We start from the raw sequence: 22649 nt of genomic DNA on the forward strand, positions 1-22649 counted from the left end.
ATTACCTTTCTTTTTTACTGAATATTCTGCACAACCCATTTCTCTGAGATTTAACTCTGCGCCACTCAGGGCGGTCTAAGGTACTGCATCTCAGTGCTAGAGGTGTCACAACAGACCCTGGTTTGATTCCAGGCTGTACCACAACCGGCCGTGATTAGGAGTCCCATAGGGCCGCGCACAATTGGCCAAGGGTAGTTAGGGTTTTACCAGGGTAGGCCGTCATTGTAAATAATAATTTGTTCTTAACTGACTTGCCTAGTTAAAGGTTAAATACAATTTTTTTGGACGTTGAATCTTCAGCAAACTTCAATGAATCGATTGGTGGATGCTTAGAATTTGGCCAATGACCTCGACCTTACAGTATTATATTGGCCAATCAGAGCTTTACAGTGAGTGATTTTGCCACGCCCTGATCCGTCAACCAGTAGTTTTGACAGAGGAGGAACACAAGAAAGGGTTTGCGTGTTGCAAAACAGACAACATTGAGACAAAACTAGCTAGCTATGTTGTGATTGCGCTTTTTTAAGTAAAGTTCGTGGTTTAAGTCGTTTTTGTTCAATATGAAGATGTTTAATTGAGAGTTTTTCGAGAATCCATACTTGTTCGAACACTTCAAAAATGACGAGTAGCAGAAAAAGTGCGAAAAATGTAGGTAGCTAAGCAGTTTACTCTCAACTAGACTTTTACAAAAACAAATGTTTCAGATAACTTTTTGGAGAAAGTTACCAACTTGCTTTGTTATGTCACATTTATATACTTGAGCAAGCCAACGAAAATACTTTCCGGTAACTTGAGTTTTATTCAAGACTACTTTGTATTTTTGGCAAGTTTTTCAACTGGAAGAGTTGCACTGTGGCAATCAACATCATGTCGACAGCATCATCAGCAACCAATTCAACCCAACAGCAGCAAAAGAGGGTCAAGCGCAGCGGTGACGGCTCCCCAACCATCTCTCCAGCCGGCTGCAGCAACTACAACACCACCACGATCCGGCTGCAGCCTATTCGTGCCACGGTGCCGTACCAGCTCTTGCGTGGAAGTCAGCACAGCCCAACCCGCTCCTGCTCCTCTTCATTCACAGTCGCGAGCAATACAGGACCGACATCGACGTCCGGTTGCAACAGTCCTGGCAGTCCGACGCAGCTGCTGCTCGTGAATCCGGTTGGAAACGGCTCGGTGGAGGGCAGGCTGGTCGCAAGGCAAAGACGATCGCCGCTGGACAGCAAGGGCTCACCTGAGCAGTGTCCGAACTCGCCTGTTTTCAAAGGTGCAGTAGTACCCGCTTGTCCATAATGTATTGCTTCCAAAGCTAAATATGCAATATGTTGCTATAACTAGCAAGCTAATTGGGTCAGATCGGGGGTCTCTGCTAGACGCATCAGCATCACTAGCACGCAAACATTATTTTGCTCAACATTGTGTGTTTATAAGCCAATCCAGAAATAGTAAATAACATACCTTACTAACCCTGAAAATGCTGTAATTTATTGCGTATTTCGTATGAATTATTATGGACCCAGTAGCCAAATGTTGTCATGTTCAAATAATGAAATGGCATCAAAGGGATACTTTGAAAGCAGACATGCATATTAACTGTTGTTTAATTTTCAAACAATTGCTTTGGGCTTTCGATGTATGTCTCCGTGGCTATTATATTATTATGGTGATGATGCAGTTACTGTACCGCCAGGCCAGCGCGCGCCAGTTAAGCTAAATACGGGTTACATTTCTAGAATACTGGCAGCGGCAACCACATATTGGACATGTTAAAATGATTAACTAAATACCAATCATGATTAGTGTGACGTAGTCATTTATTTCGGTATCTTGTTAAATGTACGCTTGTTTGCCGGCGCCAAGGAATGGAAAGAATTACGTAGTTGAGGGAAGGTCTTTCGCTTATGGCAACACTGAGGCCTAGCAGGAGCGAGTGCATTTCGAGACGTTAACACGATAATTATATTGCAAGTGCTGCTCCTGCTCGTTGCAAATACGTTTTTCTAAAGCTGCATTGTTATTTGACACCTTACAGGAGAGTACAATGTACTAAATTTGACAGATAAATACATCCATCTAAGAGGTGAAATGCTATTTTGGAGTGCTATTCTTTCCCAGCACTTATGATTGCATGGATTCTAGAAGAGGTAGAGACAGGGTATTCCAATGCATTTCTCTAGCTACCAGGTCCACAATATGCTGTCTCTATCCACCCTCTTTCAAAATAGGTGACCCCAATAGAATACAGTACCCAGGTGTGCAATGCAAATTCTGCAGGTCTGGTAGTACTGTCTGCTGGTAGTACTACTGCTTTGACAATGGGATACCATGACTCAGACCCCCTAGAAAGCCTTGACCTTTGGCCTTACTCTGTGTCAAGCCAGAGATGATGGATGCAATATGGAAAAGTCACTGGTGACCTCAGATGTTTTGCACATTTTAGGTGCAGGGCATTGGACAGGTGGCCCCATGGACAGGTGGCCCCATGACTTGGGTTGAATCCCATTCTGCGTTGCAGCGCACAGAACGGAAAAGCCCCCCAAAATGAGCCGTCTTATCATACAATCTCATAGAAAGCATATGATATTCTAAAGGCTAGATTTCTCAGATGTCACAGTTTGTCGTCTGTACTGTAGTCATTTTGAATCCGAGGTCAGGTCAAACATGTAGGTTCTAGTCTCCTCCAAATAATGACAAGTGACAACCACATGAAATAGTAATTTGATAATATTAATGTCCTCTGTGTTAGAATGCTGCGCGTGTGCAGTGATTGTTGGCAGCCATAAGTGCTATGCAGTCATTAGTACTCCTCTATTAACACTATCCTGTTCCTACATTAGCATTGAGGTAGTGCCTTGGGTCCTGTGTGTGTTGGTTATGCAGCATGCACTAGTCTGTGCATAAATGTTGTTTGTTTGATAATGGGTGACAGGCAGGTCTGTTAGGAGACAGGCTATTCATTCCTTCCTGCTCACACTCTGGTTGGTCGCTGCTGAAAATGTTCAGGCCATGGTGATATATTCTGACGTTCCATCACATTACCTTTTAAAGTGGCAATATGTAACTTTTTGGGCGACTGACCAAATTCACATAGAAATGTGAGTTATAAGAACTATCATTCTACTTGAAAGCAAGTCTAAGAAGCGGTAGATCTGTTCTATGTGCGTTATTTCTATTCTTCCCGTTTTGTTTTTGTGTCTGTTTTGTACATCAGCTTCAAACAGCTGAAACAACAATATTTTTTGCTTATGGAAAATATACTTCACAGCTGTTTTAGATGGTACAATGATTTCTTACACTATACTAGCTTATTTTGTTACATAAACGGAAATTAAGCAAACTAGATGTTTACCAACCAGGAAATGGTGGAGCAATTACTGTATAATGCAACTTTAAGCATGATGATGGTGATGTCATCTCTCAGAACCTTAGACTTGCTGAACCCCTGTAGAGTGATGGTCCCACAACATTCTCATTCATTCTCCTTCATCGTGACTCAAAAGGCCCTATTAACATTTACATTTACATTACATTTACATTTAAGTCATTTAGCAGACGCTCTTATCCAAAGCGACTTACAAATTGGAAAGTTCATACATATTCATCCTGGTCCCCCCATGGGAATTGAACCCTGGTCCCCCCGTGGGAATTGAACCCACAACCCTGGTGTTGCAAGCGCCTTGCTCTACCAACTGAGCCACACGGGACCTTTAGTTGAAATCTAGCTTATATGAACCAGCTTATATGAACCAGAAATAACAGGAAAGTGTTTAAAACCATCTGTTTGAAGTTGGCTGACACTGTCAGTTCTCTGTTGGAGTAGAGACAAGCCTAACTCTCATTGCTACAGGGGTGTTCTGTTGAGGCATTGATTTTGAGTGGGGGTGTTCTGCAGAGTACATCTGCTGCTTGAATTTCCATAGCATATTGAATCTGGGCTCATATCCCATTATGTATAGAAGAATCAATACCTTGTTGTACAAAAGGAGGATTCGTGAGACGAGAAGTGGTGAAGCTGTAAAGTTGTGCCGTTATGGTTACAGGTATTTAAGCATATTGCTTGTAAAGCAGGCTTATAGAGGACTGCAGGCTGGGAGTGATTTAGAATACGTTACTCTGGCATGAATGGCTTTAATGGTGAAAATGAAACCGTTTTATCTTCAGGTAGGGGGGGTTCTGTGCCATAGAAAATGTCCCCTCATGTCAAGTTATGAACAATGGGACAGTGAATATGTTTACGTAGGTGTTATCTAATATACGTTCCTTTTGACACGAAGTCATTAACTACAAGGGATTTCTTGTGAACTCTCTCTAGGTATAACTTGAGAGAGAGAGGGTTGTAAACTACGCTGAAAAGTGTGTGTGTGACGCATCAGTTAATTAGCCAGTCCTATGCTCTCCTGGAGCTGTAAAACAAAGTAAAGGCAGCTTCCTGTAATAGGCTTGGCATTAAGGGAACACAACACCACAACAACCATCTAGTTCCTGATGAAAGTATCCATAATGCAAATCTGTGAGCTACGTCCTATATTAAGCTAGTGCGCTACTTTTGACCAGAGCCACAGGCTTCCAAAATGGCACCTAGTGCACTACTTTTGGACAGCTCTATAGGGATCTGTCATGCAAAGAGCCTGTTCTGCTAGTGACAGTCCTTGTGTGACCCTGTGCTGAACTGTCAGCCACACTTAATGAGAGAGCTATTATGACTGATTAGTAGGTGACCTCATCATCTTGAACAGTGAACACAACCGGTCTCTCTTCCAAACTCCAATATGGGTCCATGTTGCCTTTAAATAGTAAGGGGTTGAATGAATGAGTTAGTTGTGCAGATGGAGAGGGATTGTGTATCTTGTGTGAATGCTGTGCATTCAAACTCTGGCAACACAAAGACCGTGGGTTAAATTCCTGCAGGGATCACTTGCACACACTCAAAATATATTCACACACTACTGCAGGTGGCATTGGATAACAGAGTCTGCTAAGTGGCATGTATTATTATATTATTAAACCCCTTCGTAAATCTTTCAATGCTGTTCGGCTACACAGTGAGAGTGATTTCATCTACAACATTTATTCATTTTGAATCATCCCATACTTTTCTGTCACAACTGTCAAATAAGTGTCCCCTCGTTTCTACATCAAAGGCTAAGCTTACATCTTGGCTAGAGAAGCTTGTATCTGCGACTAGACCCAAATGTTAGGCTATTTCAACTTATTCTTTTCATTGTTTACATTTAGAATTTTTGGTCTGGCTGGAAATCATTGAAATTTCCGGAAAGCATATGCACACAGGGCATTGTTCCAAAGTGGGAATATGTGTTTTTCTTTTTTTTTTGATGGCATGATGATGGGAGCTCTCAATGTAGAGGCAGGAAGTTCTGTTTCCAAAATAGTAGTTTAGCTGAGTTGCTGAGTTTAGCTTCTTATCCAGAGCCACTGATTTTATAGTTTGTTTGTATGTATAGGCCAGAGATCGGCAATCATTTCCAAGTATCATCAAAGCTTTATTTCAGAAGTTATCTTGGCCAGTTTCATTGAGTCATTCAATGTTTAGGTTAGTTGTTGTTTTAGTCACATTATGTTAGTGGTCACATAATGTGAACCTGTGAATACTGTAGTCAATATGCTATAGAAATGGAGTCCATAACCATATTAGGGTTATTAAATGACCTGAGACTGATGGTTGTTGCATGGTTTAGCTGTTGTTTCTGTAACCTAGGCCTAAACCTGTGACATGTTCCTGTTAGGATAGGTGTTCCATATGTAAGGCGTTCTGTCAAACATTGTTCTGGTGTGATGTGGGAGAGTTTCTCTGTCAGTCAACACCGTTCCTTTCTCTGTTTGTTCCCCTGGTAAGTGCCATCGATCACCTTCATCTAAATAATTTAGTGTGTATTTGATTCATAGTTGGTCCATGCCTCACCATTGTTCAGCAGCTTAGGGTTAACTGGAAGGTTGCACTGTGCATTTATGTGTGTGTCAAAGGCTATGGTATGGCAATTTGTGTTCGCCTATGGCCTGGGGAGAAAGTATGTTGGGCTTAGAACAGTCTTTGTAACTGTCATGGCTTCATTTAGTTGTAGGCCCTGATTAGCACTGTATTTTATTTTAAATGATTACTTATAGTAGGCCTATTTTATATAGTATTGTGTTCTACATTTTCCAGCACTGTTTAACTATTATTTTGAAAACTGACTGCAGGTTGGCCTAGCATGGGAACCAAACAGATTTGACTACATTTCTATTGTGAGAGCAGTGTTCAGTCTGGTTGGCTCTCTTTCCTTCATTAAATTCTCTACTTCTAGGGCAAACCTTGTGAAACCTGACCGTAACCGTTGGCTTTATTTTGATAAGATCCCCTGAAGAGCTCAGCTTATATGTTTAGTCTTTATCTAAACATATAAGCATAAGCATACCACCCTGCATACCACTGCTGGCTTGCTTCTGAAGCTAAGCAGGGTTGGTCCTGGTCAGTCCCTGGATGGGAGACCAGATGCTGCTGGAAGTGGTGTTGGAGGGCCAGTAGGAGGCACTCTTTCCTCTGGTCTAAAAAATATCCCAATGCCCCAGGGCAGTGATTGGGGACACTGCCCTGTGTAGGGTGCCGTCTTTCGGATGGGACGTTAAACGGGTGTCCTGACTCTCTGAGGTCATTAAAGATCCCATGGCACTTATCGTAAGAGTAGGGGGGTTAACCCCGGTGTCCTGGCTAAATTCCCAATCTGGCCCTCAAACCATCATGGTCACCTAATAATCCCCAGTTTACAATTGGCTCATTCATCCCCCTCCTCTCCCCTGTAACTATTCCCCAGGTCGTTGCTGCAAATGAGAACGTGTTCTCAGTCAACTTACCTGGTAAAATAACGGTAAAAAAAAAAAAAAAAAAAAAAAAAATCTGACTGGTGCAATTGGTTTTCTAACCTTCCGCATGACAGTGTGTCACACTGCTTAGCTTTGAAGAACATTTGCATCCCCCCCCCCTTGTGTGTTAGGGATTTACGCATTGTTGTATCAGATATTATCAAACTGCTGTTTGATTTTCTCGTTCCCTAATGTTGATATTAATGCTTGTATAGCCAACTATGACAAAATACAGGACGTGTTTTAGACTACATGTATCTGTGACAGATGTTTTCAGCTCTCTAGGCTCTTTCTGGTAACATGTCTAAGTTCTGTATAGCGTTTTCCCTATACCATGTCACTTTTTGGAAAAGGTCAAACCTTGTTCTGAGCTGGACTGAAAGAACTCTCCTAAGGTTGTTGGTGCAGTTTGTTTGTCATTGAATGCCTACGTAACGCAAAGGCCTAGGCATGAGGAGGCACATACAAACTCATGTTTATACACACACACAAAGACACATGCAAGCAATGTGCTGTGATGGTGCCAGTGGACTGCTCTGTGACAGCTCCTGGCAGAGTCATGCTCATCTCACTCTCATCTGGTCTCAGGAACGTGGGGGAAAAACTGAGGGAAATGTGTCTGTGCCAAATAGTAAGGGGTTGAATGAATGAGTTAGTAGAAGGAGAGAAGCAGGTGAGTGGAGGAATAGATCTGCAGGAGGAGTGGAAGGAGAGAAGCAGGTGAGGGATGGAGGAATAGGTGTACAGGAGGAGTGGAAAGAGAGAAGCAGGTGAGTGATGGAGGAATAGATGTACATGAGGAGTGGAAAGAGAGAAGCAGGTGAGTGATGGAGGAATAGATGTACATGAGGAGTGGAAAGAGAGAAGCAGGTGAGGGATGGAGGAATAGGTGTACAGGAGGAGTGGAAGGAGAGAAGCAGGTGAGTGATGGAGGAATAGGTGTACAGGAGGAGTGGAAGGAGAGAAGCAGGTGAGTGATGGAGGAATAGATGTGCAGGAAGAGTATCCTGGCTGGTTGCATCACTGCCTGGTACGGCAACTGCTCAGCCTCTGACCGCAAGGCACTACAGAGGGTAGTGCGTACGGCTCAGTACATCACTGGGGCTAAGCTTCCTGCCATCCAGGACCTCTATACCAGGCGGTGTCAGAGGAAGGCCCTAAAAATTGTCAAAGACTTGAGCCACCCTAGTCATAGACTGTTTTCTCTACTACCGCATGACAAGCGGTACCGGAGCACCAAGTCAAGGACCAAAAGGCTTCTCAACAGTTTTTACCCCCAAGCCATAAGACTCCTGAACAAGTAATCAAATGGCTACCAGGACTATTTGCATTGTGTGCCCCCCCTCTCTCCCCCAACCCCTCTTTTACGCTGCTACTACTCTCTGTTTATCATATATGCATAGTCACTTTAACTATACATTCATGTACATACTACCTCAATTAGCCCGACCAACCGGTGTCCCGCACTTTGGCTACCCGGGCTATCTGCATTGTGTCCTGCAAACCCTTCTTTTATGCTACTGCTACTCTCTGTTTATCATATATGCATAGTCACTTTAACCATACCTACATGTACATACTACCTCAATCAGCCCAACTAACCGGTGCCTGTATATAGCCTCTCTACTGTCCATAGCCTTGACTGTTATTTTTCACTGTCCTTTTACTTACTTATTGTTCACCTAATATTTTTTTTTTTGGGGGGGGGGGGGATTGCACTGTTGGTTAGAGCCTGTAAGTAAGCATTTCACTACAAGGTTACCTGTTGTATTTGGCGCATGTGACAAATAAACTTTGATTTGAGTAGCAGATGAGAAGCAGGTGAGCGATTAGCTGGTAGGGGATACAGCTGGCTGATTACAGCTGCCACGTGATATGTGCATAAAAGTGAAGTGGACATTATTGGACCGGCACATACAGTGCATTCGGAAAGTATTCAGACCCCCTCCCTATCTCCACATTTTGTTACGTTACAGCCTTATTCTAAAATGGATTTAATACATTTTCCCCTTCATCAATCTACAAACAATACCCCATAATGACAAAGCAACATTGTTTTTGCAAATTTATAAAAAATGAAAAACAAATCTTATTTACATAAGTATTCAGACCTTTTGCTGTAAGCCTCAACATTTTGCTCAGGTGCATCCTGTTTCCATTGATCATCCATTGATCCACCTGTGATAAATTCTATTGATTGGACATGATTTGGAAAGGCACACACCTGTCTGTATAAGGTCCCACAGTTGACAGTGGATGTCAGAGTGAAAACCAAGAACACAGTGGCCTCCATCAATCTTAAATTGAAGAAGTTTGGATCCACCAAGACTCTTCCTAGAGCTGGCCTCCCGGCCAAACTGAGCAATCGGGGGATAAGGGCCTTGGTCAGGGAGGTGACCAAGAACCCGATGGTCACTCTGACAGAGCTCCAGAGTTCCTCTGTGGAGATGGGAGAACCTTCCAGAAGGACAACCATCTCTGCAGCACTCCACCAATCAGGCCTTTATGGTAGAGTGGCCAAAAGGAAGCCACTCCTCAGTAAAAGGCACATGACAGCCTACTTGGAGTTTGCCAAAAGGCACCTAAAGGACTCTGAACATGAGAAACAAGATTCTCTGGTCTGATGAAACTGAAATTGAGCTCTTTGGCCTGAATGCCAAGCATCACGTCTGGAGGAAACCTGGCATCATCTCTATGGTGGAAGCATCATGCTGTGGGGAAGTTCAGAGGCAGGGACTGGGAGACTAGTCAAGATCGAGGGAAAGATGAATGGAGAAAAGTACAGAGAGTTCCTGATGAAAACCTGCTCCGGACCTTAGACTGTGGCGAAGGTTCATCTTCCAACAGGACAACACCCCTAAGCACACAGCCAAGCAGGAGAAGCTTCGGGACAAATCTCTGAATGTCCTTGAGTGGCCCAGCCAGAGCCCGAACTTGAACCCGATCGAACATCTCTGGAGAGAACTGAAATTTGCTGTGCAGCGATGCTCCCCATCCAACCTGACAGAGCTTGAGAGTATCTGCAGAGAAGAGTGGGAGAAACTCCCCAAATACAGGTGTGTCAAGCTTGTAGCGTCATACCTAAAAAGACTCAAGGGAGGGTGTAATCGCTGCCAAAGGTGCTTCAAAAAAGTACTGAGTAAAGGGTCTGAATACTTATGTAAATGTGCTATTTCAGGTTTTTTATTTTTCCATAAACCTGTTTTTGCTTTGTCATTATGGGGTATTGTGTGTAGATTGAGGGGGAAACTATTTAGTCCATTTTAGGATAAGGCTGTAACGTAACAAAAGGTCTGAATACTTTCCGAATGCACTGTACAAGAGATAGTTGCTGTTGCTTATATTTAACAATGTTTAAACAACTGACTTTAGAAACATTTTATAAGAGGCGTCAGCTGGTTATTATAGATCTGAGAAATTTGGTCCTATCAAATGAAACTACTATGGTATTCTAAGATTTGGATGTCATAAAAACTGACTTTGCACACGGCTGCGTGGAGTTTCAAAATATTGCATGTGATATGGGTCTCTTGCGAAATGGATATTACACGTCAAAATTGTGATTTTTGAATGTGAATTAGATACATTTTGCAGCCCTAGTGTTAAAATGCAACAATTCTAAAGCTTTCCAGTGCTTTTTGTGTTTAGTCTGAAAAAGACTTGAAGCCAGACATGCTGATTTAGCTTTCTGAGATGAAACACAAGCAGCATCTTTCTAAAAGACCTCAGCATATTATTTCCTCTTTCTTACTTCCTGTTCTTCTTCAGACCTCAGCTGTGTCAGGTCGGCAAACTGCTGCTTGACAGTGTGTCAGATCACAGCCACGGCCTTATTATTACTTCTCTCAGAATGTAGTAGTGTTTACCTGTAATCCAGTGGATTTGCCCCAGGTGACCCTGCCCAGTACCTTTGTCAGTGGGCTTTAATCCCACTAAGGCCTACAGGGCTTGTCAGTCACCTCAGGGACAGGGTAAGGGAGCCCGCTGCCCTAAGTCCACCTAGTACACTTGAGGACACCACTGGTGTCCTTGGGTCTTTTGAAAAATGTCAAATGCTTCACTCAAATCCTGCGATCGTAGCCATACATTGAGGTTTTGTAGCACAGGAAAAAAAGATCAACATTTACTCAATAGTTCCCACTTCTGAGAGACTTCAGCATAGATCAAGTCCTCCATAAATCAGAGGTGTTACGGTACACAGCACAAGTCTGTTTCATTTCATACTGGAATGTTGTTCTTAGAAACCTGGCCTGTTTGGTCAACTTTGCTAAATGCCTTATATATTAGCTAGCACCTTGTGAGTTGAAGCCTTTTGCTTTTTAAAATTCTAGCCCCATACAAGGCCACAGGGTTAGGAGAGTGTAAATATTGTTGTTTCTATCTCATGCGCACACACACACCAGAGAGTGTTGCTAGAACAAGCACACAACCCTTGACCCAGATCCTCGGGTATATGTGAGGTATTTTTATCAGGTTTTGCCTCACCGTGAGGGAGGACAGGCTGGGCTGCTCTCGGCTGCTCCAAGGGTAACCAAGTCAACCTGCAGTCTCTGGAAACAACACCATGCCGTTGTCTCAGTCTGCATCCTCACATATTGCCTCTAGAACAGAGATTGTGGGGATTGCTTCTGACTGTACAGAATGTGAAGGTGGATTGGCATAGTAATCTGATCAGTTGTTAATAGATTATAAACACAAAGTATTGGACTAGGTCAGGCATTGCTTTTTGAGAGCCTCCTCAATTAAAATGTCTCTCCCCCCTCCCACTCCAGTAGAGCGGTCCAAACCCCAGCAGCAGGTGCGTAACTCAGGAGCCATCCGGCGGACTTCCTCCCTGGGTACCATCACCGGCCCCTACCTCACTGGCCAGTGGCCTCGCGACCACCATGTGCACTACCCCTCATGCATGAAAGATAAATCGACTCAGGTAGGTGCCCCCTCACTTCCTGTCCCCTATGTTTCATGTTTTATTGGGTCTCCCCTGCTGAAATTGAATGAATGTACACTATGCTTTGTGCATTAAAGAGAAATCCACTCAGGTAGGGGCCTCCTCACTTCCTGTCCCCCTACCCTTCATGTGTCACGCTTTGTTCGGTCCTCCGACAGAGATGAATGCAAGTGGCATTTATTCAACAAGAAAGAACTGATGATATTCCAGCTAGAAGAAACTAGATGTATAGATGGCTCTGGTTAGCGCTGGTTTATTGATAGCTCTGATTAGCACTGGTTTATTGATAGCTCTGATTAGCACTGGTTTATTGATAGCTCTGGTTAGCTCAGGTTTATTGATAGGTCTGGTTAGCGCTGGTTTATTGATAGCTCTGGTTTATTGATAGCTCTGGTTAGCTTAGGTTTATTGATAGGTCTGGTTAGCGCTGGTTTATTGATAGCTCTGGTTTATTGATAGCTCTGGTTAGCTCTGGTTTATTGATAGCTCTGGTTTATTGATAGCTCTGGTTGGCTCTGGTTTATTGATAGCTCTGGTTGGCTCTGGTTTATTGATAGCTCTGGTTAGCTCTGGTTTATTGATAGCTCTGGTTAGCTCTGGTTTATTGATAGCTGTGGTTAGCTCTGGTTTATTGATAGCTCTGGTTAGCTCTGGTTTATTGATAGCTCTGGTTAGCTCTGGTTTATTGATAGCTCTGGTTTATTGATAGCTCTGGTTAGCTCTGGTTTATTGATAGCTCTGGTTAGCTCTGGTTTATTGATAGCTCTGGTTAGCTCAGGTTTATTGATAGCTCTGGTTTATTGATAGCTCTGGTTAGCTCTGGTTTATTGATAGCTCTGGTTTATTATTAGCTCTGGTTTATTATTAGCTCTGGTTTATTGATAGCTCTGATTAGCTCTGGTTTATTGATAGCTGTGGTTAGCTCTGGTTCATTGATAGCGCTGGTTTATTGATAGCGCTGGTTTATTGATAGCTCTGGTTAGCTCTGGTTTATTGATAGCTCTGGTTTATTATTAGCTCTGGTTTATTGATAGCTCTGGTTTATTGATAGCTCTGGTTAGCTCTGGTTTATTGATAGCTCTGGTTTATTGAGAGCTCTGGTTAGCTCTGGTTTATTGATAGCTCTGGTTAGCTCTGGTTTATTGATAGCTCTGGTTTATCGATAGCTCTGATTAGCTCTGGTTTATTGATAGCTGTGGTTAGCTCTGGTTTATTGATAGCTCTGGTTTATTGATAGCTCTGGTTAGCTCTGGTTTATTGATAGCTCTGGTTTATTATTAGCTCTGGTTTATTGATAGCTCTGGTTAGCTCTGGTTTATTGATAGCTCTGGTTTATTGAGAGCTCTGGTTAGCTCTGGTTTATTGATAGCTCTGGTTAGCTCTGGTTTATTGATAGCTCTGGTTTATCGATACCTCTGGTTAGCTCTGGTTTATTGATAGCTCTGGTTTATCGATAGCTCTGATTAGCTCTGGTTTATTGATAGCTGTGATTAGCTCTGGTTTATTGATAGCTGTGATTAGCTCTGGTTTATTGATAGCTGTGGTTAGCTCTGGTTTATTGATAGCTCTGGTTAGCTCTGGTTTATTGATAGCTCTGGTTAGCTCTGGTTTATTGATAGCTCTGGTTAGCTCTGGTTTATTGATAGCTCTGGTTAGCTCTGGTTTATTGATAGCTCTGGTTTATTGATAGCTCTGGTTAGTTCTGGTTTATTGATAGCTCTAGTTTATTGATAGCTCTGGTTAGCTCTGGTTTATTGATAGCTGTGGTTAGCTCTGGTTTATTGATAGCGCTGGTTTATTGATAGCTCTGGTTTATTGATAGCTCTGGTTTATTGATAGCTCTGGTTTATTGATAGCTCTGGTTTATTGAGAGCTCTGGTTAGCTCTGGTTTATTGAGAGCTCTGGTTTATCGATAGCTCTGATTAGCTCTGGTTTATTGATAGCTGTGGTTAGCTCTGGTTTATTGATAGCTCTGGTTAGCACTGGTTTATTGATAGCTCTGATTAGCGTTGGTTTATTGATAGCTCTGGTTTATTGATAGCTCTGGTTTATTGATAGCTCTGGTTTATTGATAGCTCTGGTTTATTGATAGCTCTGGTTTATTGATAGCTCTGGTTAGCTCTGGTTTATTGATAGCTCTGGTTTATTGATAGCTCTGGTTTATTGATAGCTCTGGTTTATTGATAGCTCTGGTTAGCTCTGGTTTATTATTAGCTCTGGTTTATTGATAGCTCTGGTTAGCTCTGATTAGCTCTGGTTTATTGATAGCTCTGGTTAGCTCTGATTAGCTCTGGTTTATTGATAGCTCTGATTAGCTCTGGTTTATTGATAGCTCTGGTTAGCTCTGATTAGCTCTGGTTTATTGATAGCTCTGATTAGCTCTGGTTTATTGATAGCTCTGGTTTATTGATAGCTCTGGTTAGCTCTGGTTTATTGATAGCTCTGGTTTATTGATAGCTCTGTTTAGCTCTGGTTTGCTGATCTGCAAAGCATGCTTGTTTTGAACTAGTATGCTGAGGTGAAGGACAGGTGCTACAGATGTACGATCTTAATTTTATGTATATTGTCACAGCAAAATAATCCTGCATCAACAGGATTTGAACATTTTAGACCATAATGTTTCTTGATCTGTGGTTAGGCTGTTAGCTGGCCGGAGAATTCTCAGTAACAAATTTGATCAAATGAAGTGGATGTGTACTGCGCTGCATCACCAGAGGGAAGTGGGCTCTTTCAAGTTACTGGTTGCAATCCAGATTGTACACTACTCAGTCACTGATTCACTTACCCACACAGATATGAGTTAGCCTCTGTTGTCCTCTTTCACAGGTCTACACACCCTGTTTCCGCCAGTCACTTTGACGTTTACCACCTACGCATCAGCGGGCCTGTCTAGCCTTGCTATAGATTAACCAGTATTAAATGCCTGGCTTTTTTTGTATTGACCAAGTAGGCCCTAGGTGTCATGGAAGCACAAAGCTGTCATTGTGGAGAACATGTGAGCTCCTGTCTGTCTGAGTGACACATGGCTTCTGCTTGTCAGATGAAATCAACTGTTTGTACAGAGCCATGTTGCTGCCAGTCCAGCTGCGGCTGGAATTTTCCCTTCCTCCTCCATGTCTTTCTCCTCCTCCTGCTTTTCTTTCTCCTTCTTCCCCTCCTCACCCTTTCCTCGTTCTATTCTGTATTTCTCAGCCATTGGGTCTGTGAACTGGAATTTCTTTCCTCCTCCCCCTCTTCTTCCTGGTCCTATTCTGTATAGTGATGTGCCCTGCAACACCCACCCCATCCTTCCAGGTTATGACAGACATGCCCAAACACATAGCACTAAGATTATACCGAGAGCAATAAGTAGAAGTGTGTGGAAGATTGATTGTGCAGGTTAGGTAGTGTACTGGGCCAGTTCCTCTGACCTAGGTTAAACCTACTTCCCAACTGGACGAAAAGGCCTTTTAATGGACATTCTGCTTTCTGCGTTGAACATGATTGTACAGTGTCAGCCCAATTATTCTGGATCCCTCAAACTGGTCATTAAAGGGGTAGATTTGGCCTTTAGTTTATCCTTTCTGCTCTGGGTCTAGTGCAGTCAGTGGTGGAAAAAGTACCCAATTGTCATACTTGAGTAAAATTAAAATGAGTGAAAGTCACACAGTAAAATACTACTTAAATAACAGTCTAAAAGTATTTGGTATGAGATATACTTAATTATCAGAAGTAAAAGTACAAATCATTTTAAATTCCTTATATTAAGCAAACCAGATGGCCCCATTTTCTTATTTATTGAATTTATGGAAAGCCAGGGGCACACTCCAACACTCTTCATTTACAAATGAAGCATATGTGTTTAGTGAGTCCGCTAAACACATATGTTTATAAGCGTGTGAATTGGACCATTTTCCTGTCCTTTTAAGCATTCTAAATATAACGAGTACTTTTGGGTGTCGGGGAAAATGTATGGAGTAAAAAGTAAATGATTGATTTAAGGATTGTAGTAAAATATATAAATGGTCAAAAATATAAATAGTAAAGTACTGATAGCCCCAACAACTACTGAAGTAGTACTTTAAAGTCGTTTTACTTAAGGACTTTACACCACTGAGTGCAGTAGCCAGTCTCAGTGAGAGCGAGCTAGCAGGGTTATGACACCACCGCAGCCAGTGCCAGTTAGAGTCAGAGATGACATCCCATTATTTGTATTTATTATGAGGAGCCTCCAGACGAGCTTCAAAGCCATACCTCCAGACGAGCTTCAAAGCTATACAACTCTCCTTCTGTGGCCTCCAACTGCTCTTAAATACAAGTAAAGCTAAATGCATGCTCTTCAACCGATCGCTGCCTGTACCTGCCCGCCCTTCCAGCATCACTACTCTGGACGGTTCTGACTTAGAATATGTGGACAACTACAAATACCTAGGTGTCTGGTTAGACTGTAAACTCTCCTTCCAGACTCGTATCAAACATCTCCAATCCAAAGTTAAATCTAGAATTTGCTTCCTATTTCGCAACAAAGCATCCTTCACTCATGCTGCCAAGCATACCCTCGTAAACTGACCATCTTACCGATCCTCGACTTCGGCGATGCCATTTAGAAAATAGCCTCCAACACTCTACTCAACAAATTGGATGCAGTCTATCACAGTGCCATCCGTTTTGTCACCAAAGCCCCTTACACTACCCACCACTGCGACCTGTACGATCTCTTTGGCTGGCCCTCGCTGCATACTCATCGCCAAACCCACTGGCTCCAGGTCATCTACAAGATCCTACTAGGTAAAGTCCCCCCTTATCTCAGCTCGCTGGTCACCATAGCAGCACCCACCTGTAGCACGCGCTCCAGCAGGTATATCTCTCTGGTCACCCCCAAAACCAATTCTTCCTTTGGCCGCCTCTCCATCCAGTTCTCTTCTGACAATGACTGCTATAACACCCTCTGTGTTCTGTTAGACAGGTAACTCCATATCCACAATATAGCAGGGGGTGTAAAGCCATAACACCCTCTGTGTTCTGTTAGACAGGTAACTCCATATCCACAATATAGCAGGGGGTGTAAAGCCATAACACCCTCTGTGTTCTATTAGACAGGTAACTCTATATCCACAATATAGCAGGGGGTGTAAAGCCATAACACCCTCTGTGTTCTGTTAGACAGGTAACTCTTTATCCACATTATAGCAGGTGGTGTAAAGCCATAACACCCTCTGTGTTCTGTTAGACAGGTAACTCTATATCCACAATATAGCAGGGGGTGTAAAGCCATAACACCCTCTGTGTTCTGTTAGACAGGTAACTCCATATCCACAATATAGCAGGGGGTGTAAAGCCATAACACCCTCTGTGTTCTATTAGACAGGTAACTCTATATCCACAATATAGCAGGGGGTGTAAAGCCATAACACCCTCTGTGTTCTGTTAGACAGGTAACTCTTTATCCACATTATAGCAGGTGGTGTAAAGCCATAACACCCTCTATGTTCTGTTAGACAGGTAACTCTATATCCACAATATAGCAGGGGGTGTAAAGCCATAACACCCTCTGTGTTCTGTTAGACAGGTAACTCTATATCCACAGTATAGCAGGGGGTGTAAAGCCATAACACCCTCTGTGTTCTATTAGACAGGTAACTCTATATCCACAGTATAGCAGGGGGTGTAAAGCCATAACACCCTCTGTGTTCTATTAGACAGGTAAATCTTTATCCACAGTATAGCAGGGGGTTTAAAGCCATAACACCCTCTGTGTTCTATTAGACAGGTAACTTTTTATCCACAATATAGCAGGGGGTGTAAAGCCATAACACATACGTTTTTCCAGCAACAGACTATGATCGATAATGTCAAAAGCCACACTGAAGTCTAACAAAACAGCCCCCACAATCTTTTTATCATCAATATCTCAATAACAGTCATTTGTGTAAGTGCTGTGCTTGTTGAATGTCCTTCCCTATAAGCATGCTGAAAGTCTGTCAATTTGTTTATTGTGAAATAGCATTGTATCTGGTCAAACAATTTTTTTCCCCCAAAAGTTTACAAATTGTTGGTAACAGGCTGATTGAAGATATGGCAAATAGGAGTGGTAGTATAATCCACTAATTATCCTCAGTAATTTGTCAGACCCCGGTGGCTTGTCATTGTTGATAGACAACAACAAAAAATGTCACCTCTTTCCCACTTACTTTACAGAATTCAAAAAACAATGCTTGTCTTTCATAATTTAGTCAGATATACTTGGATGTGGTGTCAGCGTTTGTTGCTGGCATGTCATGCCTACGTTTGCTAATCTTGCCAATGAAAAACTTATTAATGTAGTTGGCTATATCAGTGGGTTTTGTAATGAGTGAGCCATCTGATTCAATGAATGATGGAGCAGAGTTTGCCTTTTTGCCCACAATTTCATTTAAGTTACTCCAAAGCTTTTTACTATCATTCTTTGTCATTTATCTTTGTTTCATAGTGTAGTTTCTTCTTCTTTTTATTGTGTTTAATTACTTGATTTCTCAATTTGCAGTACGTTTGCCAATCGGTTGTACAGCTAGACCTATTTCCCATTTATTTTGTTTCATCCCTCTCAACCATACAGTTTTTCCAATTCCTCATCAATTCACAGGGATTTAACAGTTTTTACAGTAATTTAGTTAATGGGTGCTTGCTTATTAGTAAATGTGTCAAGTGCAGCGTCTGGTTGCTCCTCATTACACACTATGGACCAACAAATATTCTTTACATCAACAACATGGGAATTGCACAAAATGTATTGTATGAGCTCTTATACACTATATTAGGCCCAGACTTTGGAACTTTGGTTTTCCTAGATATTGCTAATATGTTGTGAACACTGCATCTGAAGGATATGGTAACTGTTTTCAAACACGGTTTTGCAGCATTAGTAAAGATATATTCCTGTGCTGTTTGTAACTACCTTGGTAGGTTGATTGATAACCTGAACCAGGTTGCAGGCACTAACTACAGTTTGAACATTTTTCTTGAGTGAGGAACCTGTCAAATCCCCCGGAAAATATACCTGTCTATTGAAATCACATATATTATCAAGCATTTCACATGATATCCAGATACTGACTGTTAGCACTTGGTGATCTATAACAGCTTCCCACCAGAATGGGTGAGGCAGATGAACCTGTAGCCATATTACTTCAACAGTATTTAACATGAGATCCTCTCTAAACTTTACATGAATGTGGTTCTGAATATAAACAGCCACACCTCCACCTTTGGCATTTTTTGTCTTTTCTGTAGATCTTATAACTATGTATCAAAAATATTATCTAAATGAGTTTCAGAGATTGTCAGAATATGAATATAATCTGTTAGAAAAAAATAGTAATTTCAGGAACCTTGTTTTTTAGCTACATTTGTTAACGTGGGATTTTCTTTTTACACTTTTCTGGGATTCTTGATTGCTAAACTTCCCAGTAAAGCAAGAGAAATGGAGGTAGACATGCTCTGGTTATTTATGTTAGTACAGGGTGAGCTGCCCACAGTGGACTTCCTGCTAGGGCACACCACCTCAGTGCTAACAGTTCCAACACCCTGGGATAATGTACATTTGCTGAAGCATTATGACAACTCAGCGACGCAATGTTAGGGATTAAATAAGCTGGACTTGGGTCATTGATAAATCATTGTCTCAACATAGCCTTATAATGCTGTGAAAGGATCCAGGAACCCAAATGATTTGGGTGGAGGCCATCCTCCTTTATAATACAAGCTTTGTTTCCAGAAGGTATCAAAATTGTCAACAGAGCTGCAATAGTCTCGTAGTCAGTTATGGAGGGCTAAAAGTCTGCTGAAACGTTCAATGCCACAATTTAGGGAGGGCAGAGGGCCAGATATTATGGGCCGTTTGTTGGTGTCAAATAGTGAACCAATCAGTTCTTTAAAATCCATCTTCAGCTGTTCTGAGCTGCCCTTCATAATGTCATTCGACCCCACATGAACCATGACAGTGTCAGCCCCTGGTGACCTCCTACATTCTGTTTGACTGCACTGCTCGGCAACCAGGGCCTAATAACCTCCTCAGCCCAGGCCATAGCCAAATTGCTAGAGCATCTCAAAAACTATATTACTGTGGAGTCCACGTGGCAGCCGGTTTACTAAATGAATCAACCCGTCCATTCCACTTCTCCTTGGTCCACATGTATAGAAACATCGGGCATATCCACATGTGCAGTACGGAGCTGCTCTCGTCCTACGCATCGGAAAAAGGTTTATGGCTTGTGCCATAAGGACACTTTTCATATGCCAAACGGTCCGAACCCTAACCAACGGAAAAGCTGGAATTTCCTTTGGAGTGTTTGTTCATTGACCGAACACATGCAGGGCAGGGAACGGTATGCGGTCACACATGGTCCACTGTAAGAGGAGAGGATATGGTGTGTGTGTGTACTCTTCTCTTTAAAGAGGAGATGAAAAAGGCTATGTTCAAAGCTGTCTCTCTCTGTTTCCTGCCTGGCTTGGTGATGGTGTTGAACTGGTTACAGAAGACAACAATGTGAAGTCTCCACAGATTAATAGAAGAACTCACCATTTTACAATATTTACTACCGCTTCCGGCTACATCATTGGCCTAGCACTTCCATTGGCTCTTACAGTATATATTCACGGATGCTGTGATGAAGGCATAACTGCAGAAAATAAAAAGGTGAAATGAGGTTACGTATTCTACACAAAAAAAAACATTTTGGAGAGCCGTTGTTTCCCAATGTTCTTGAACTTGGGATTTTATTTTCTCTCTCTTTATTCCCTTTCTCTCTCTTTTATTATCTCTCTTTGCCCTCTCTCAAGCAGACACACAGAGTTAGCCTATTCTTTATCACACCACACACTCTATTTAATTCCTGTTTGATGCCTGCCATGTGTTGAAAGAGCCCGGCAATGTACAAGATGGCGCTGCCTGACATGGTCACCCTGTTTCTAGCTCCTCTTATTTCTTACATTATTTGCTCAGAACATTTCTTGCATTATTACATGCATCCGAAAATAACGTTTGGATATTACATCCATGATCACTCATCACAAATTCGACTTCCCTAAATTGGATCCTTTGTTTGAACTCCCCGAGGCAGTTCCATTCATCCCGGGGGCTGCTCCAGAAGAGGAGTGGGCTCCTATTCAGATGCAGGAGGCGTGCATACCATCCACCGCTTCCAAGTATATTACTCTCTAACCTTCATTCCCTGGACAATAGACAAGCTCAGGGTGAGGATCTCATTCCAGAGAGACATCAGGGACTGTAACATACTCTGTTTTACATACATCTCATTCCAAAATCATTAGCATTAATATGGAGTTGGTCCCCCCCTTCTGGGAAGACATTCCACTAGATGTTGGAACATTGCTGCGGGGACTTGCTTCCATTCAGCCACGAGCATTAGTGAGGTCGGGCACAGATGTTGGGTGATTAGGCCTGGCATCTGCAAAACCCAGATTCGTCCAGATGGTTAAGCGTGATTCATCACTCCAGATAAAGCATTTTCACTGCTCCAGTGTCCAATGGCGACAAGCTTGACACCACTCCAGCTGACGCTTGGCATTGCGCATGGTGATCTTAGACTTGTGTGCGGCTGCTCGGCCATGGAAATACATTTCATGAAGCTCCTGACAAACAGTTCTTGTGCTAATGTTGCTTCCAGAGGCAGTTTGAAACTCGGTAGTGAGTGTTGCAGCCGAGGACAGACGATTTTTACGCATTTCAGCACTCTGCGGTCCCTTTCTGTGAGCTTGTGTGGCCTACCACTTCGCGGCTAAGCCGTTGTTGCTCCTAGACGTTTCCACTTCACAATAACAGCACTTAGAGTTGACCGGGCAGCTCTAGCAGGGCCGAAATTTGACAAACTGGAAAAGTGGCATCCTATGACGGTACCACGTTAAAAGTCACTGAGCTAATCAGTAAGGCCATTCTTCTGCCAATATTTGCTATTGAGATTGCATGGCTCTTTGCTCGATTTTATACACCTGTCAGCAAGGGGTGTGGCTGAAATAGCCGAATCCACTAATTTGAAGGGGTGTCCACCTACTTTTGTGTGTGTATATATAGTGTATTAACATATCTCCTGTGCTACCCGCGTATCGAGCACTCTTGACCATTGCTACTCCCCCTTCTGGGACGGTTCCCTCCCTTTGGCAAATCAGATCACGCCTCAATTTTGCTCCTCCCCTCCTATAGGCAGAAACTTAATCAGGACCAATCAGAATCTATACTTCAAGATTGTTTTGATCACGCGGACTAGGAAATGGTCTGAGTTGTCTCTGAGAATAGTATCAACATATACATTGACTCGGTGTGCATAAAGGATGTTGTTTACACTTTGACAATTAGGATGTGCATAAAGGATGTTGTTTACACTGTGACAATTAGGATGTGCATAAAGGATGTTGTTTACACTGTGACAATTAGGATGTGCATAAAGGATGTTGTTTCCACTGACAATTAGAACTTACCAAAAACTGTGGATTTGCGCAAAACTGAAAGCGTGAACCACCGAATTTAACCACGACAAGGTGACTGGGAAAATGGACACGGGTGGCGCAGCGGTCTAAATCACTGCATCTCAGTGCAAGAGGCGTCATTACAATCCCAGGTTCAAATCCAGGCTGCATCACATCCGGCCGTGATTGTGCGCTGCTCTATGGGACTCCCAATTGGCCCAGCGTTGTCCGGGTTTGGTCGAGGTAGGCCGTCATTGTAAACAAGATAGGCCGTCATTGTAAATGGGAATTTTGTTCTGCACTGACTTGCCTAGTTAAATAAAGGTACAATTTGTAAAAAAATGTGGCAGGGACTCCAGACAATCACGGATTATGAAGGGAAAGCCAGCCACATTGTGGACA

General features: G+C 42.6%; 1 protein-coding gene across 3 annotated transcripts in view; it reads left to right on the plus strand.

Moving 5' to 3' along the window:
* Positions 1 to 423: 423 nt before the first annotated feature.
* LOC129820077 (glucocorticoid-induced transcript 1 protein-like) overlaps positions 424 to 22649 on the plus strand; it is a 37001-nt gene continuing 14775 nt past the window's right edge. For 2 of the 3 annotated variants that reach the window (XM_055876917.1, XM_055876918.1), the window contains exons 1-2: positions 425 to 1267; positions 11631 to 11785. In XM_055876917.1, coding sequence (XP_055732892.1) covers positions 868 to 1267; positions 11631 to 11785 — 555 coding nt within the window. In that variant the 5' untranslated portion in view covers positions 425 to 867. Of the gene's footprint in view, positions 1268 to 11630; positions 11786 to 22649 lie in introns of all 3 variants that reach the window. The other variant, XM_055876919.1, reaches the window with a different exon arrangement.

This window comes from Salvelinus fontinalis, chromosome 22 (genome assembly GCF_029448725.1).
Source record: "Salvelinus fontinalis isolate EN_2023a chromosome 22, ASM2944872v1, whole genome shotgun sequence".
NCBI lineage: Eukaryota > Metazoa > Chordata > Actinopteri > Salmoniformes > Salmonidae > Salvelinus > Salvelinus fontinalis.